We start from the raw sequence: 18,026 nt of genomic DNA, 5'->3' as shown, positions 1-18,026 counted from the left end.
AATTCTCCCCTTCCATATATATCTATCTTCCTTTTAAAGGTCTGTAAATGAATCTTTCATATGCGAAAGTGTGTGCAGTGCACTTCCACCATAATGGCATCTGACAATTTCATTTTCACTTTTGTAATGTGTATTTTAAGAACCAGGCCCGTTTACTGTAAATCACGGTCACGATAGGTCTGCAAGTGACTGTTCTTTAATTTACTCTTAGAACAATCACACTGGGTTTTTCATAACAGGGTTAACATGAACTCATTTTAATCCAATGTGAATGTGATCCAATGTGTTTCTGTGCTGATGAACAATCCACTTTAACAGAACCACTACTTTGTGTAAATTCAGAAATACATAAATTGCACTGCTGGCGATATATAGGCTACTATAATCTAGATAATGTCCTCCCTGTCTCCCTCCTCCGCCTCTGACATGAATAGTTAACAGGGAGGTGGAGGAGGGACAGAAACCTGAGAATAACTGCCCCCCTCCCTCTCCTGCGCTGGCCAATGGCAGGCTACTTACAGCTCAGGGTTGAGGGCTGTGAAACTATATAACTGTGGTGCTCTGATTACTCAGTCAGGATACGTAGCTCTCAGATTAAATGCAAACCTCTGCGACAGGACATCATACACTATTCAAAGAAGTCATCCTGAGAGTTTGGGACAAGCGGCAGCAATGAAGACAACACTGGCAACTCTAACCCTCTGCCTGGTGGTGCTCATGGCCATAGCTTTCCCTTTGGAGAAGAAAGGGGGCTCATCTTCCAGCAGTGGTGCCAAGGAGAAGCGTGTACCGTACGCGGCTTGGGATGACGTGAACGTCATCGCCCACGGCCTCCTGCAGCTGGGCCAGGGGCTGAAGGAGCATGTGGACAAAACCAAGGTCCAGATGAGGGACATTGCCACCAAGCTGAAGGTCTTCAACCGCACGGTGACCGACCTGGGGAAGGAGAGCCAGAAGCTGCGGGGGGAGGGGGAGGCCCTGAAGGCTCGAGCCCACGGGCTGGAGGACAGAGAGGGACACCTGCTCAATGTCACGGCCGAGCTGAGGGAGAAGGCAGAGGAGATGCAGCATGAGAGGAGGACGATGAGCGAGAGGATGAGCCGGCTGGAGGAGAGGGTGGACATCATGCTCCAGGGAGACTCCGCGGTGCCTGACACAAACCCCGGTGCCAAGAACAACAGTGATGCTCACAATATACAGGTGAGAATGCAAGTTTCTGGCGTTCTTTTTTGTCTTGTATTTACCGTGTGGATTTGTTTGTGTATAGGCATAAAATCTTAAAATAAGGAGTTAGTTTGGAAGAAAAGGGAGCTAAATGAGAATCCTTACTGTATACTAAACCTAATTATATAGCCTCATAAATCCAAGAAGGGCCTCAGAAAGTACAAACTGCTGTTTTACTGCAGCAGATGGTCAGCAGGCTTGAACTTAAGTTACTGGATGTACTTTACGCATGCACCGTCGGCTCAAGTGAGGCTCAAAGCAACTAAAGCCAAATGCACAAAGGGCAGTCAGCGGGTGGTCGGTTTGAGGCAGGACGTGCAGTACGTGCAGGAACGTCCAAGAAGCTCCCACACAAAGAGCCCTGCACGCTCTAAGAATGTGTGCGTGATTGTTCCCAGCTGGCACATTTTACAACCTGTAGATTTCTGGGCCCATGCGGCGCAGCGGAGGTGGTTTATGTTAGTTGCGCTTTCTTTGTTTTCCACGTCTGGTTTTACGATGTATGTGAGACCGAAAGGCTTTATAGTGGAAAACGCTATTACATAACGCATAGCGACACCTCGGACGGTTGGACAGAGTTTGTCCTGTGGGAAAAATCTCAATGAAACCCTGAAAGTGGCGTGTTGTCGTGTTCATTCAGGTTCTAAAGTTCGGCGCCTTGGCACATTTTACTCACAGGTGCCGTGTGGAGAAAAGTGACACTGCGTTTTTATTTTTTAAAACGTGTTTTCTTTGTTTCATTTTATTGTGTCAGCCGATGCTGGAGGCTCAGAACAAACGCATTGACGACCTGATGGAGCGGATCAGACTACAGCAGGAGAAGCTTGACAAGCAGAATGTGCGCATCAGGACTCTGCACAGCCAGGTGAGGCTGCCGTACGAACCGCTTACGCATAAACCCCCCCGCGTTAACCATCAGCATATTCGCATTCTGTCAATTCTTCCACAATCTCACGTTACGTAACCCCCCCTCTCCCCCCTCTCTCCCCCTCTCTCCCCCAGGTTCAACAGTCACGACAGAGAGCGTCCTCGCGCAGCAGCAACAGTGACGCGCAAAGTGGCGTCGCCGAACAACGCGACTCACCAGCCGGTAAGTAAAGCCATGAAATCCATGAAATCCCCTCCCGACACTGTCTTAAGTCGACCGGACGCCCGATGTGGCGGACCATCTGTTTAGTGAGGCTATAGAGAAGCTCACATCACTAGCAATTAAAATCAAGGAATCTAATCAATTTGGGACGAGCTTCTCTGCGCAGCGTGACGCCACAATATGTTGGAGCTTTTAGCAAAAGCTTTGGCAGTAAAAGCCTATGGACGCCAACTCATATAAGATACCATTGGCAAAATTAAATGATTTAAAATTAAAGAGGACATCTTCCTTTTTGAGACCCATGTCGTTACTGTTGCCTATTCCAATCATAGTACTGGAACAGAGATTTCTTTCAGAATGAAGCTCAGTCTCAGTGCTCCTCATACACTTATTACCAAAGGCAGCTTTCATCTTTTCATCATCTCTGTTCAGCTTTCTTACTTTGCACCTTACATCACTGAACGTCAGTTTATCCCTCTGAGAGGACGAAAAGGATGATGGACGAATCGCTGGATTAAACCGAAATGGATGCAAATTTAAACGGGAGATTTGAATTAACATATATTAAATAATAGCCTGATAGATGAGAAGTGGGTGAAAGGTGAACACGGGACCATTGACCAGTCGGTTAGTACAAATCACAATAACCTGTCAGAGAACTGCCATCAGCTGGATTTGAGGAATGAGGAAAGAAACAAGCTTCTTTGGCAACGCTTCAACTGGGGGAAAGTTCGCTTGTCACTGAGGGTGTTCAGTAACGTCTCACAGCTTCAATAGGATTACTCACACCGTTCATTTCTGTGCTCGGGGGCAGGAGGCTTTGTACAAATCTAGCATGCAATGATCCTCAGATTACTGTCCTTGTGCCTGAACCAGGAAAAAAGGTGGGAAAATAATGGTCTATATATTCCTGTGAACTTTGTACAGATATCCACCACCGTCTTCAGCCCCCCCTTTAGGACCCTTAGAGCAAAACAAACATTTGTATATCCCTCAAGAATGAGCAACCTTTCCCCCAGATCTGTCAGGGAGTCTGACACCCCCCCCCCCTCCTCCTCCTCCTCCTCTTCACTCATCCTCAACCCTCCTCCCCCACCACGACGCACAGCCTCCCCTTCTCTCGCATTGTAATGAATGAGAAGAAGTGTGCCAAAGTTCAGGAAAACCCCTGACCCCAAGGCCACAAGAGGCGACCACGAGGTCACACCTCTGGGGAAAGGACATCACACACAATGGGTTTTGTGGTTGTGCGGTCAGCTGGTGTGCTCCCATTAAAACAATATGCAGGCGAATATATGGGAAGGATCAGTGAAACAAGAGCAAAACCATGTTTTTTCTTTGTGGTGTGGAGATATTCCCAAGATGACGTCACCCGTAATAGAAAAGGATTACTGGGGAGAAACCCCCTCCCCACCCTCTGATCACGCCCCGGCCATGCATCAGCCATGCACCAGCCATGCACTCCTACGTCACTGACTGGCTGCTGTGCATGTGAGGGAGGTGTGTGAGTCAGGGAGGAGGGGGATTGCAGACAGGGAAAAGGGGGTTGAGGAATGTGAAAGGCATTGGTAGTTTGTGCAGTGAAACGACCTGGAAGGCAAGGCTGCCGTAAACAGGGAAGACTGCCTGGGAACTGGGAGAACCAGGACACAAGTTGTCACTATGTCTCTAAAAGGGTGCGCGTTTAAATCTCCGGACTTACAGATAAGCTCGTTCCCAACAATTGCGTGTTGCTGAGACGTTGCCCTGGTGTGAATGACCATCTTATCAATGCAGGACAGAGTAAACAAGTTTGATTGAGTTTCCTCCCCAAATTTTTTTTTTTTTAAAGTGAAGCCAAACCTGTGTGTCGGCCAAAAGATAATCATCCTGTTCTGACTAACGGGCCTTAAAGGACCTGGTTGTCTTACCATTCTTCTTCTTCTTCTTCTTCTAGAGATGGCATCAGATTGTCATGAGCTGTTCCTGAGAGGAGAGAGCACAAGTGGGGTTTACACCATCCAGCCAATAAATGCTGAGGCCTTTAAAGTGTTCTGTGAGATGACAGCTGGTGAGTGGACCTAAACTCTGTTTGCATTTTGCCCTTTGTGTCCTTCTCAGTGGACGTTAGCGTTTGCTGAGCACGTGGACAATCAGTCACCAACTTTATCTGACGGTTGCTTATTTGGTTGACGGAACGTGTTCTAATGATTGTGTTTCCGACTTTCTGTCCAGATGGTGGATGGACGGTGATCCAAAATCGTCAAGATGGCTCAGTGGACTTTGACCAGCTATGGACGGCCTACAAAACCGGCTTTGGCAGCTTGAATGGTAAATGCCCTTTCGACTTTGACCTCCCTCTCACTGACTAAACAGGAGCCAGCCGGCGGGTGCAGATTAGTTCACACAGCATTACTGTCTTTTACAACCACTGTACATCAGGATCCATCTCCCAAAAGGCATCTTATCACTGATAACAGATCAAACAGAAGTTTTCTCACCCGTTCCCCGCTTATCTTTTCTTTCCTCTAGGAGAGTTCTGGCTGGGGTTAGAAAAGATCCACTCTATCGCCAAAGACGGCGGCCACATCCTCGACATTGTGCTCGCCGACTGGAGTGGAGACATGGCATCTGTCCGCCTCCCCTTTCACCTGGGCGGAGAGGAAACCAAGTACTCGCTAAAGATTCAGAAGGCAGACGCTTTCAGCCCCTTGGAGAGCTCGCTGGCAAGTGACGCCACCGCCGGCTTGACCTTTTCCACCCGGGACCAAGACAACGACCAGAAGAACGACACCAACTGCGCCAAGCACCTCTCTGGTGAGTTGGAAATGATGATCCCGATCATATATATGTATTTTCTAGAGGCCAGTTTGGGACGGCGGACCTGACCGGAGGTTGTCCTCTTTGTGTTGCTAGGTGGCTGGTGGTTCAGTAACTGCGGTCGCTCCAACCTGAACGGCAGATACTTCCAGAGCCCTCCTCCAAAGCAGCGGGACCAGAGGAAGCAGAGCATCTTCTGGAAGACCTGGAGGGGCCGCTACTATCCCCTGAAGTCCAGCAGGATGATGATCGCCCCCGCTGTGGTCGAAAACAAGTCATAAAGAATAGACGGAGACAGAAATAAAGTAGTCAAGGCGAGGATGAGTTGGAGAAAGACGTATATTTTGGACTATTCTTTCTTTTCTTTGTGCTTGGTTGATGAGTTGGTTTCCATTTGCCTGGTTATCTCCCTGTGAGGTAGAGCTCCCACTCAATATAGAAGAAAAAAAAGACCTTGCATTTAATGAGCACGAGCAGATTCCTCCCCCGCATCTGGAGCCACAGATTGAGAAGAAAAAAAAAGGACAAATAAACACTCGTGGTGGAAAGTTTTTTCGTCTGACGATCATCTGTTGGCACCAAGCGGGGGCCCCTTGTCAGGAGGGAATCGCAGGGCGAGTCGCAGCCCATCCGCTGTGCCCGGAGCCACAAGCCACAAAAGATTTCCAACAAGTAACGACGCATCACCAGACACGCGGCGTCCACCGTGTCTGTGGGCTGCGGTTCAGCTTGAATGTGGTTTTGTAGCCAATAAAAGTCTGGAGACAGATTGAGAATTGATGGTTAAAGGGTGCATGTCGGAGTGAAATGCAGTCCAAGCGGTGCAGACCGAGTACTGATTTTAATCTGAGTCGTTTCCCACATAGATGGACGAGATTTATGTTTGAAAGCATTATATAAAGTAATAAATCACTGTAAACTAGGATTGCAATGCTGAGAACTATAAAAAAAAACGTTCCAGCCTTTTGTATAATATATTTTATGTCTGCAATTTTGAATCAAATGATGCGTATTCTCTGACTTAAATCTCTTTAAGAGAGATTTTCCTGATGTTAAGTCATATTGACTTTTTTATCATTATCTGTTGTCTGTGTAACTTGAAGGTTTGTTTTTGTAGATGTTCCCTTTATTTAAGTGTTAAAGAATCAATATATATATTTCTGGTGGTACATGTTTGTAATTTATAATGTATTTGTTGTGTTTGCCTGATGTGAAATGTTTTTTTTAAGAGAGTTTAATCATTGTTGGTGCCATAGAGAGCCAATAAAACTGACTTAAACTAGTACGGCTTTTTGTCCGCATCTTTGTGTGACTTTGACAGCAGATCGTTACACCAACATAAAACACTCAACCGACAACTGAAGCAAAACCCAAATTCACAAAAATATCACAGCAAGGTTCTTAAGGGTTTAAGAAAATATTGGTACACTTAAGTGTCGTAATACTGCAAAATAGTCATAAGTTATATATTAATAGTAGTTAATACTGTATGGAGTCTGAAAAATACTGTTACAGGGACTGTGGCTTAGATCTCACTGACCTCATTCTAAGTAAAACTATTATAAACTAAAAGTGGTTTCTCTACAGTTAAAAAACGTCTCGGCCAAATAACTGTTTGATTGTCATTTTAATTCTTAAACTGCACCGCCACTTTTATTTCTAGCTTGTTTCATATTTTAATGACTGTTAATGTTTTTAAATTTTCTTCTATGCACAATATGTTGAATAGCAACCTCTGAATCGTGAACTTGCTTGGACATGTTCTTCCCAATGTCCGTCACTTTTGTAAATATGGTCAGAAGCAGCTCAGGTGAGTTCATCAGCATCCTTATCAACCCAACCAAATCCGGCCTGATAACGAGTCCTCTTTGGCCCACCGACCAGTCGAGCCAAGCCTTTATATTGAGCCACACGTGGAAGATCTCCTGTAGATTAGTTATATTACGTGGAAGCAAACTCCAGGAGCTCTGAGGTGTCAACTTCGATTTCTCACTGCACCTCTTTCTGACTCCGTCTAGGTCTTACTGTTAAGTGTTTCATCCCTTCTGATCCGCTGGCTGGGAATCGACCTCTGTAACACCTGATCTCTGAACTGACCTCTTCAGGTCGCCGCATTATGCATCATTTAAAAACATGGGCAGAGCTCTTGTTACCGGCAGAGAAAAATGTTGACTAACTGGTTCTCCAAATTCTATTAAAGTTCTCGTCAGGGAAGTTGCACATTTCTGGAAAAAAAAACACGCCCATTTGCTGTGACAAAGGTTCACTGGTACTAAGACTTTGCGCCAGGTCTTTATGCCGAGGGGAATTCATCTAATCTCTCGGATCAAAGAAAACACGAGCATGTGTCACGACAAGAGAAAAAAACAACCGAGCCGCAATCAGACAACATCACTTGTAGCTACTCTAATAATAAAACCGCAGTAAAGGAGAGCACGTGATTGATTCATACATTTATTCATTATCATGTACAAATTGTATTCCGGTGGTACAAAGCTGTTGTAAGACTCCAGTGCTCACCCTCCTGTTGTCTTTATTGCAGTAAAAAAAGGACATACCAGCATGATCAAGAGTCACGAGGTATTTTGGCAAATATAAATTATGTGTTTAAGAAGGCAAGCAGACATCTCGGAGAAACGTAATGTGAGGGGAAAGAACTGCAGAAAATTACCAATGAACGGCCATCTCATGTCGGCACGCATAAAAAAAAGAAATAAAAAAAGAATAAAAATCCATAAAATATTTTATTTTAAACACTCGCTTAAAACAAGAAGAGTCTCAGTGTTCCTCTTTTCTTCATCGTTACATAAACTGGGTTCTCACTCCGTTTGTAGGAGTATTGCAGTTGTGAGTGTGCTTGTGAGTGTATGCAGGTTAATAACGTCTAGTGTGTGAGCTCTTGTCTGTGAATATGTGTGTATCTTCCATTTCATATTCAAGAGCTGTAAATCCTTCCACTGACTCAAGTGACCCAAACGGGGGGGGGGCGCGGAGACAAGGGTGGACGAGGGGGGGGTTCAGTGATGGGCAAAAACCCATCAGGGTTGCAGAGTTGGGGACGCGGGTGAGCGATGAGTCAATGTGACGCAGCCTGCTAAAATGTATCCTTGTCTTTGTTCAGCTTTCAGGGTGAGACGCCAAATCTCTGTGCTCGTAACCCCTACCCAAGACTGTACACGGGGGGGGTGGGCAGAGTGAACAAGCTAGTAACAACGTGCGAGCAAGCGAGAGAGAGGGAGGCTAAGTGGAAAGGTTACGTGACTAGTTCAAAGGACACGGTGGCTGCAGGGTGCCTTCGAGATCGGAGGTTTCAGAGAGTAAAGGTGGCCGGTGAGCTGGGGGGGGGGTTGAGGAGGACCGATGGGGGGAAAACTAGACTTCACTTCTCCCCTGTTGTCTCACTTCAGAGGTATTGTTGTAGAAAGTGCAGCAGCATTATCTCGTAGTGCTCTCCAGACTCAGGGCAGCGGATACTATGTCGCTCGTTGGGGTATACCTGAAAGATTTGAAAACGGGAACCAAATTACAGGCTGATATGTGATAAATGAACGATATCATGCAATTTGGCATAAAACGCAACGTCCGTTAATTATGTCCACCTATTAAGAAGTATTCACTCGGAAACTTAAAAATGTGTTTAGTATAAGGCTTGTGATGCCAACCTGAAGCTGATAGGGCTTCCCAGCACGGATTATCTGTGACACCAGGTAATTGGTGTGGAAAAAGTGCACGTTCTCATCGAGGAATCCGTGTAGAATCAGCAAACGGTTGGGCCTGGGATGAGAAGGAAAACAAGGTCACAATACGATGGGGCTCGCTTGCAATAATAAGACAACCATCACACCCAATAATCCATCAACTGTTATTCCCTTAGGTTTTTTAAAAGGGGAGAGGCCTTCACAGCTTCACAGTTGACAGAACGGTGACATACTGCAGCTGCAGGGCGTCAGAGACTTCGCTCCACTCGAGCGTCGTAGGGCAGTGCTCCAACATGCCGTTCGTCAGGCCCTCTGGCTTTTATTCCCTCCTACAACTGAGGCGCACTGACACTTAACGTGCCATTGAAAACCTTAACCGCACCTTTGTACATTTTAAGAACTGCTGTCGGGGTCGTTTGTAATTCGGCAACGCAGGGAATAAACCCCCAACGTGTGCTAACGTGAAAGAGAGAGACACAGATTCGCAGTATCGACATGTTTTCACTTCCAAACCCTCAAAGATCACGAGTCACATTTTAGTGACGACGAGACCCACTTATAGCGCAGAAGTGTGTGTACTCACTCGCTGGGCAGCTTGTCCACGTGCAGAGCCACAGAGCCCTCCTCGTAGCCCTGCTGGTTGTTCTCAGGCACATCCATGTAGCGCTCTGTGTAGCCCGTGTCGTACGCCATCCACACCGTCACCGGGGCACCTGCAATAGCCAACTGACAGGGAAGCACAATGAAAAGGGTCGCCTAGATTTACTGCATCATTTTATAGTATGTCCTCAGTATATTTGGAGCTTTTTGGCCGTGGATGGATATGAATTTAGCACACACAAAAAAAAGATTGGCATATGCAACTTTTAATCCTTGCAGCTCACGTAAGTATGTAAATATACGGACCGAGTAAAGAATATGAGCAAACACATTAAGCAACACAGACACCATGTGGACGTCAGCCGCAATTACATCACTGGTTCAAACTGAGATAGCCCACCTCGGGAATTAAGCAATGAATTCTGTTATAAGTGCATCCCGCAGTGATTCAAACTAATCACTAATCACTGAGGTAAGTTTTATCATCTACAACAGCGGATGCTCGCGGACAGAAAGAGTTTGTTTTAAGGATAAAAGAAGGGCTGACGGAAGCGTCCTTACCTTGAAGACATTGGGGCGCTGAATGAGCCCCATGAGGGAGAGGAAACCGCCGTAGGACCAGCCGTGAATGGCAACGCGGCTCAGGTCGACAAATTTAAACTTCTCCGCCACATACTGCAGCCCCTCCACCTGGTCTTCGATCTCCACCTGACCCTGAAGAGAAAGTGTGCGAGTGTGAAAGAACTTGGCAAATATGCATTTTTTTTCTTTCTCTTTTTTTACAGAATGTGACACAGTCCATGTAAAGTTTGAACTGTTTCCTCGGGCCGATTCGTTTGAATTACCATTTTGTTTTTCAGTGCTCCTTCAAATTCCAGGCCCCTCTGACAGGAACCCCTCCCATCAATGACGACCACGGCGTAGCCCAGAGACGCCAGCGTGTTCAGACGGAGGTACTTCATCCCCTTGAAGGAGTTGTTCACCAGCTGCACCTGTACACGCGAACAAAGCGTGGTCGTCCGTGTTTTGTTTTTAGGGTTTTTTTGTGAACTACATTTGTGAGCTACATTTTGTGAACACAACCGTTTGATAACCTCCCAATCCCACGTTGAACTAAGCGTATCCACGAACCTGCGGGCCTCCATACACAAAGAGAACCGTCGGGTGTTTCCTGCCGGGCTGCAGGTTGTGAGGCTTATACACCATCCCGTGCAGCTGGAAGCCCGACTTCCCGGGAAAGTCAAAAATCTCTGGTGGGTTGTAATCTCCTGGGCAACCTGGAAAACATACGAACACGTGCTCATTAGGTTTGCATGTTCTCAAACCATTAGGGATCAACTCCTAGTGGAACTTTGAAAGCAAGCGCATTAAGCAACAGAACGTGTTGGTGAAGGTCAGTAATGTAGAAGTAACCCAAGACTTCGCACTGGCCAACAACTTGATGCAAACAGGGTGAAACAAAAACAAGTAATTGGTTGCTTCAACAGATTATTTGAGCGAGAGCAGATAAACTTTGATTTGTAGTTGGATGCGCAATGAAATGTGTTGAGAGTCAATTTATAGCTTCATGTTGCCGGCTTTCATTGAAAATGACCTCCAACTTCCAGTCACTCTCTGACCCCTGAACTTCTACTAAAGCGGGAAAACACCTGTAAACAGAATTAGCTTCTGACTCCTGCTACTTTTAATGAATCATAAACACAAACCGCACTTGATGACGAAAGTGGCCGTGCACCAGATTATCTGATGGCTGTCTGGAGGACGCAACTGTGGATCGAACTGACTGCCCTCCAACATAATGTGAGCCAGACCTCACCTTTCCTCTACAGACTCGGCTTGATTCTTCCAAAAATAATAGCACAGACTAAAGTATGCCGGTTGCTACATCACATCCGGTTTACCTGGTGACTCCATCATGCTGGCCCAGAATTCAGGTACCATGTGTAGTGGATCACCTTCTGAGCAGGTCAGTTTGTAGACGTGAACACACGGAGGCGTACTCACGTTACTGTAGTGGCTGACGAAAAAGTCAAAGTTCTGCAGAATAAGAGGGAAGAGTTTGTTTTTTTTCCAAAAATAGAGCTGACAAAGAAGGAAATGAAACGCCGATGGAGGGAGGGAGGCAATGCAAGACCACATACTACAAGGATGTGATGTATAAAAAGTTTTACCTCTGTAGTCATTGGGATTTAGTTCTATTCTCTGTAGTGATATAAAACTGTTTACCTGACTAACAGAGCAGCTATGAGAGAAGCCAGGCTTGGTTAGTCGGACGACATCTCCAGGCGAGTCGTAGCTGACCACGTAGAGGTGGTGCTCAAGAGGCGTGTCTCTGGTGCCCTGGAAGTACACCAACTTTGATGCCTCATTCACCCAAATCTACAACAAAAGGAGAAACAATTAAAAGGACAGTTAATCAACAACAGCAGTGAGGGCCGGGCATCTTCCTGACTGGTATGATCAAGAGATGATGTCCCGCTGACAAATCATCAAACAGCTGAGTTCACCACACTGGGTTTAAATACAGATTTAAACATGACAAGAGGTTAACTTGGTGCCTTTTGTATTTGATAGTGCTGTTGGTGATCCTATTCAAACTGAATGAACAATTTAGTATTTTTGGACAATGCAGCCAATAATGTTAAGTACAAGCCCTTTAACATCTGTAGATGAAAACACCCTCTAATTGCAGCTCATTGTTTAATGTCAAAGTCAATGAGCTGGTGTACAAAGCAAACACAATACTATGTATGTATGTGCTTAAATGTCCAAATTATTTCTGGGTATATGAATGTCAGCATATCTGTTGTGTGTGGATGCATATATTCTAACCAGATAGACTTTGTCTAACCTTAGAACCATGTCTGGCCAGCACTTCCCATTCTCCGCTGGTCAGTGTAAACTCCTCCTTGATTGCACATTTGAAGTCTCCTGGTGAAAACAGGTAATACAAACATCATGCATCATGACACGTGGAACCATGATCATTTTTACAGGAACATTTCAAATAAATGGAGGGGCATGTACTAGTCTTTTACCCTCGATGTGGTGGTAGTCCTCCGTCCAACGGCGGCAGCCCGGTTGTAACAGCGATGTGATTTTATACAGATGGCTGAAACCGGTTTTAGACTCGTTCACCCAAATGAAAGTAAACTCATCTTCTGCCGTTTGAATAAAAGGATAGAATATATCATGAACCTGCACAAAAGAGAAGAACAGTCCGTTACTGAGCCCTTCACGATCATAGGAATTGGACACTTTTTTAGGGTAATAAAACAGTGTATTGCGTGGAAAGACCTACATTAATCCAGACGTCTGTAGTCTCTTCATGGATGATGTATGGCTGCGTGTCACTGGGCACCGCTTCCACACTCTCCCGCCTCTGAGCCGGGTCATCCGTGACGGGGATGAAGAGGGCCGGAGGCAGCAGGACCAGCTGTAGTTTTCTCTGACTGCGGTCCAGCAGCACCGCCCAGCCACTAGAGGGAAAATCAGAAACATGAGCCAGTTCAGGTGGTGCCCGAGTGTAAGAGACGGGGTTCAGCGCACATTCAGTTTAGCACAAAAAACAATGCACCAAGGTATGTTCCTTTTTTATTTCATTTTAACAGCAGAGCTCAAAACTCAAAGCCAGACAAAATCCTTTCTTTCCACATACGAGTCACTCATGTATTAGACTACAAACCCTAAAGAAACGGGTCACTAGAGGGCTAGCAAACTGACAGCTCTGAAATGAAAACACCAAAATACAGAAAATGATTAAGTATAGTGCGTTTGGAGGAGCGTTTCAAACATGTATCCTCCCAGTGATCTACATAACGTGACGCGACTCAATCTGCTTCTTGCTGAATTTGCGCTTATTTCTACATCAGGTGAATCAATCCACACACAAAGTCTCCTGAGCAGCCAGGCGGGGACCAACGTACACAACGGACACTTTGGTTCAAATTTCTAAACCGCTGCAGCCGCTGTGTATCCCGGTTTGTGTCACAACGTTAATCCCGACACCAGGTTGTATACCCTTGGTGGATTATTCAGAGAAAAACGGCATCATTGAGCCAACAGATCCATTGACCGTAACACTCACTATTTGCCGTCACTCGTCCATCCTACTCTGGCGATGTATTCCGTCCCAGGAAACAAGGAGGTGAAGGGAACAACCAGTTCTTTATCTTGTGTGCTCACAATCTGCAGGTACAACCACAAGGACACGTTAGGATCACTTTAGTATCGTTTTGGAGGGGCGAAAAAGACAAAAGGGCGGGTAGTGAAAGACTTACTCTTCCTTGGTGGTCTGTCTTGATCTCTGCCAGTTTGAGGGTAGCTTGGGGATTTTTGCTACCTGAAAGTAAGAACGTAAGGGAAATGTAAAATAATAGGAGATCTCTTTTACGTTTCTCTGCTCCAAGCCTGTGTGTGTGTGTGTGTGTGTGTGTGTGCACAGAGGAGGCCGCACTGACCTGTACGCGGGTATCTATATGCGTCCGCTTTACGCTCCTCCAGTGCTGGAGATGGCACATGAATAATCTCTACTTCCGTCTCATCCACCTCTTCATACAGAAGGTACACCGTTTTCCCTCCGTTAGAATCTGACAGGGGCATAAAAAAACAGACACTTATTTCTAAACTGCGTATTTGAGGGTCTACAGAAAATAGTGTATGGAAATCCAAAGTGAACTACCGGTAATCTTAAAAATGGAGGTAAAGCTATACCGTTAATATTAATCTGCATGTAATCGTAAAAACATTTTTAGATTTTTTTTAAAAAGGCATAGAAAATACCTTCAACTGCGGAGGGACTCCACCAGTAACCTGTGAAACGGTCAAACTCTTCTTGGATGACAAATGTTGCTACACCTGCAGACTTGGGGTCCTCCTTTACATTATCCACCCCTGGGGAAAAAAAGAAATGCATTTGGGAAAAGGCATCTGAATGTTATTTTCTTTACATCCATTATGAGATGATTAAAATATTATATATATAATCATTTCTGTGATTGACAACGCGATTATAATTTAAAGAGGATATTCAAGAAAGTTATTGCGGGACATTTAACTGCCTGCAGACCTTTGTGGCAGTAAGTGAGCCTCCTTTCCTCGCCAGTCTTAATGTGGGCGATCCACAGGTCGTTATTGTTGATGAAGGCCATGAAGTCGGGGTCTCCGGGGCAGATCTTGGGGTCCATGCGGGTCCCAGAGCACTGGGTCTTGATCTCCATGGGCTTTACAGGAGCTGACTGCTAAAAGCAACATACACAACATCAGTTTAAGGCAAACTGTCTGATGTGAGGAAAATGATCCTCTATCAATATCCCAGTCTAACACCTACACCTTAAAGTGGACCACTAATTGAAACCAAAAAAACACGAATGCATGTACACAGACACGGTCGGTTCAAAGGTGCCTCAAATCGTATTTGGTATTTCTGCAACAGTCTTATGATGATCTTTCCTCCCATAACATCACTTGCATTGCATGATGAATGATATACGACTAGCAGAACAGCAGTAATACAGATTCAACATGTATATCACAATTATTATAAATATACATCTTACAGCTTCCCCGTGGAATGTACTCACTATGAAGCCATTGCTGCCTCCGTCCTGACAGTAGAAGAGGCTATTGCTGGCCTGAAAGAGGAACAGGCCTGTCTGCGCATGGTAGTCATAGGATGTGATACCAAAGGCTCCGAGACGTTTGCGCTCCCTCAGCAACTCCTCCTCTCGAGAGTAGGCCCCCTGGTGCGGCGTGGCCTTAGACAACACGGCATCAGATAAAGTAGAGACGTTTGGTCGGTGAATACATTGTCGTGTTTGGACAGCAGCATCATTAATGGGAAATACAGCTAACAGAACCACATTCAACTAACCCATCACCCCAGATCAAACAAACACACAATGGCCGTAGAGAGCAGGCATTCCTGTCATGGTTTATACCAGGGGTGCACAATAGCTTGATTGTGATAGAACGATCAATCGCAGCGGCCGTGCTGGTAGATAGCCTGCCATGACTTTGTCAATTAAAAGTGTGGGGACCCCTGGTTCATACCATTGATTAGCCCCATCTAAGTTTACTACTAGAGAATTGATTTCGCCACACCCTCGGGGACTGCTACCTCAAAGTGTTTGTATCTTTGATACTGGCACTGCACAGCCAGGAAGAGTAGGGTTCACCTGAAAGTGATCCAGCATCTGTTTCCACGACAACACCAACAGGGCCTCTTTTCGGATCTTCTTGGGTATTTCCGAGTAGAGTAATGAGTTCTCTCTGCTTCCATAAGGCATTCCTAGTGAGCGCATAGAAAGAAACTATTTCAACAACAACAACAACTGGTGGTAACTGGAAAAGAAGAAATTTGACACAGTGATTTCTTTTTGGCGATCATATTCTGCTGCCTGGAGCGGGTAGAATATTAATGGGGTCAGGCAGAAAAAAAAAAAAAGAGCACAAAAGGAGTAGAAGCTGAATCAACTTACCGAGGTAGTACAAGCGGTGGGAGTAGAGTCCATTCTCATCCTTCTTCTGCACAAACTGGAAATCGTGGGGAGCCTTGTTGGCGATCATGCCAGAGTACTTCCTGCTACAGTGGATAATGTCACGGAGGCCCTCCCAAGAGTGCTTCTCCACGAAGAACTGAGACGGGATATCCTCCATCTCAACCACCTCTGTGCTGTCCGAAAGGCCGTCCACAGCCGTCATTCCCACGGTCACACAGCTGGACGTACACACGAGGAAGAAGCGGTGAGAGGTGCAGGAAACTGGACAGGCCGGCACTTCAGAGATCTTCTAATGGAATTGGTTAGATTCTTTAATCATCAATCTTCCTAAACATCGAAGCAGTTTTAGGAGATAACATGACACTTGTACTGTACCTTTTCCAGAGACCCTCTGTATTTTCACAAAGTTTTACCTTCTTGACTCTATGCATTCACCGGGCAACACGCCTCACTCCAATATCGTAACCTATGAAGAAAATACAGTACTAAGATCATTTAAATATTGGAAACGATCATAGTGAACATGGGCAAAAACTCCTAATGGCACTAGGTAGGGACATTTCTTTCTCATTTGCGGCAGTTTGTCTAATGTTGACATCCATGAATGGGGAACCGTTCTTCACCGTTGCATCATCCTTGAAACTACAAGACAATGTGCCTCAAGAACAAGAGAGGAAAACAAAAATCAGTCATGAAGACCTTAAAGAATATTGACTCCGAAGCATTGGAGCCATAAGATGCTCCAGACCAGAGCGACACTTCATAATTCCTATTAAATCTCAAATACGTCGGCGGGATATTTCTCCGACCACTGCGGATGAAGGACCGGGAATACCCCGTTCCTTCCGGTAACCCTTCTGTTTTGGTTAAACGATTAGTATGAAGCAAACAGTAGTGGGAAAACCCATATGCTTTAAATGCGTGAGCGTGATGCCTCACCAGCTGAACAATAACAGTATCACAGGTTAACCCGCCACCTGGTACCTACTAGGGGAATCTGTATTTGGAAAGGGATGATGGATGAGTTAAACCGAAATGATCAGCAAATCTGAACATCTGGCTCATTGTATTTTGCTAAAATCATCAAAATCCGCTGCACAGCAAACGTCTCCTTAACTTGGCCCCCGTGTGACGGTGTCAAATATGGGAAATGGAAAGAATTAACGTTACGCCTGCAACTCCCGGACTTACACGGAACGGCCCCATTTTGTCTATGCGGGTTACTCAACAATCATATTTTAAGAGTAGGTAAGAATTTAGGTGAAATATGAAAACACCATGCCCCGTTAATGTGATCAGTTATCGTCAGCAAGCCTACAATAGAGCTTTGTTCTCGGATTTCAACTACCCAGTCCGGGGAAAAACACCGGTACATTTGTTTGTTTTTTACATTTGAAACGATGCTAACGTCAGTTGTATTTGGCAGTAAATTGTGGAAAACCCAGCCTGTAGTTAAATTGCAGTAGACTCACTGTCTACTAAAAAAATCTACATTAGCTAACGTAACGTTTTGACATGACAGACATCTTCTGTCAGTTTAGCTGTTGAAGCTAACTCCCGTTAGCTAGCTAGCCGGAAGCTAGCGAGCAGCTAACCAACGGCAGCCGGTTTTGTGTAAAAAAACAGACACTTGGCTGCCCGCTCCAACAGAACCAATGTAAATTAAGAAGATTACTTACCAATCTGGCCACTGTTTCTTTAATCAGGTTCTGGATTTTATTAGCTGGGTGAAAATAAAAAGATTGTGCTACGGCTAGAGGTTGAATCCATGGCCCAGAGCGGCCACACAAAAAATGTAGCTGAAAGAGCGAGTGGCGGAACCTTAGTTCTGATGAGTTCACACCGGTACTCTTTCAGGGCCGCACCGCCGCGCCGAGGAAGCGTCGGTGGTAATCAGTGCTGCGCTGCATGTGGCAGCCCTGTTAGTTACCCAGATTAGATTTCCTACGAGAAACGGCGGATACGACTGTACCGTTACCCAGCATATATTTTAAAACTCTTGAAATTAAGAGTTGAGAAAAAAACGCTTAAATGGCATAAGGTACCCAACCAGTCATGATAAACATGTCAGCATGTGAACAAACGCATTAGTTCAGTGTTGGGTTTCATTATGAA

General features: G+C 45.4%; 2 protein-coding genes across 6 annotated transcripts; one reads left to right on the top strand and one right to left on the bottom strand.

Moving 5' to 3' along the window:
• The first annotated feature begins 515 nt into the window (after positions 1-515).
• Positions 516-6,396, top strand: angptl4 (angiopoietin-like 4). The gene is made up of 7 exons (XM_040170782.2): positions 516-1,200; positions 1,979-2,089; positions 2,227-2,314; positions 4,251-4,364; positions 4,529-4,624; positions 4,826-5,110; positions 5,210-6,396. Exons 1-7 carry the CDS (start codon positions 673-675, stop codon positions 5,392-5,394), a joined length of 1,407 nt encoding a protein of 468 aa, XP_040026716.1. The 5' UTR covers positions 516-672; the 3' UTR covers positions 5,395-6,396.
• Positions 6,397-7,554: 1,158 nt separating this feature from the next.
• LOC120815803 (dipeptidyl peptidase 9) lies at positions 7,555-17,860 on the bottom strand. Of its 5 annotated transcripts, none has more exons than XM_078099069.1 (21): positions 17,591-17,860; positions 16,287-16,377; positions 15,891-16,129; positions 15,588-15,700; positions 14,994-15,167; positions 14,480-14,651; positions 14,194-14,304; positions 13,868-14,000; positions 13,692-13,749; positions 13,499-13,599; positions 12,713-12,890; positions 12,450-12,609; positions 12,263-12,342; positions 11,638-11,790; positions 11,313-11,448; positions 10,543-10,688; positions 10,257-10,403; positions 9,973-10,125; positions 9,395-9,537; positions 8,776-8,887; positions 7,555-8,609 (listed from the first exon to the last, which is right to left on the bottom strand). In XM_078099069.1, exons 2-21 carry the CDS (start codon positions 16,340-16,342, stop codon positions 8,517-8,519), a joined length of 2,658 nt encoding a protein of 885 aa, XP_077955195.1. In that variant the 5' UTR covers positions 16,343-16,377; positions 17,591-17,860; the 3' UTR covers positions 7,555-8,516. The 5 variants fall into 5 exon arrangements, with proteins under 5 accessions (XP_077955195.1, XP_040026713.2, XP_077955196.1 ...); XM_040170779.2 differs by having other exon boundaries at positions 13,692-13,753; positions 13,872-14,000; XM_078099070.1 differs by having other exon boundaries at positions 14,480-14,648.
• Positions 17,861-18,026: the final 166 nt, after the last annotated feature.

Source organism: Gasterosteus aculeatus, chromosome 3 (genome assembly GCF_964276395.1).
Source record: "Gasterosteus aculeatus chromosome 3, fGasAcu3.hap1.1, whole genome shotgun sequence".
Lineage (NCBI taxonomy): Eukaryota > Metazoa > Chordata > Actinopteri > Perciformes > Gasterosteidae > Gasterosteus > Gasterosteus aculeatus.
Note: the sequence above shows the minus strand (reverse complement) of the source record. Positions and strands in the feature narration are given on the sequence as shown.

What these genes read in the sequence shown, in the direction of transcription:
- angptl4 (XM_040170782.2), top strand. Translation starts at nt 673, where the DNA reads ATGAAGACAACACTGGCAACTCTAACCCTCTGCCTGGTGGTGCTCATG. An exon ending in TCAGGACTCTGCACAGCCAG is followed by an intron (nt 2,090 to 2,226) that starts GTGAGGCTGCCG and finishes TCTCTCCCCCAG; the next exon opens with GTTCAACAGTCACGACAGAG. An exon ending in CGGCTTTGGCAGCTTGAATG is followed by an intron (nt 4,625 to 4,825) that starts GTAAATGCCCTT and finishes TCTTTCCTCTAG; the next exon opens with GAGAGTTCTGGCTGGGGTTA.
- LOC120815803 (XM_078099069.1), bottom strand. Translation starts at nt 16,342, where the DNA reads ATGCATAGAGTCAAGAAGGTAAAACTTTGTGAAAATACAGAGGGTCTC. An exon ending in CTACAGACGTCTGGATTAAT is followed by an intron (nt 12,610 to 12,712) that starts GTAGGTCTTTCC and finishes TCTTTTGTGCAG; the next exon opens with GTTCATGATATATTCTATCC. An exon ending in GGAAGCCCTATCAGCTTCAG is followed by an intron (nt 8,610 to 8,775) that starts GTTGGCATCACA and finishes CAAATCTTTCAG; the next exon opens with GTATACCCCAACGAGCGACA.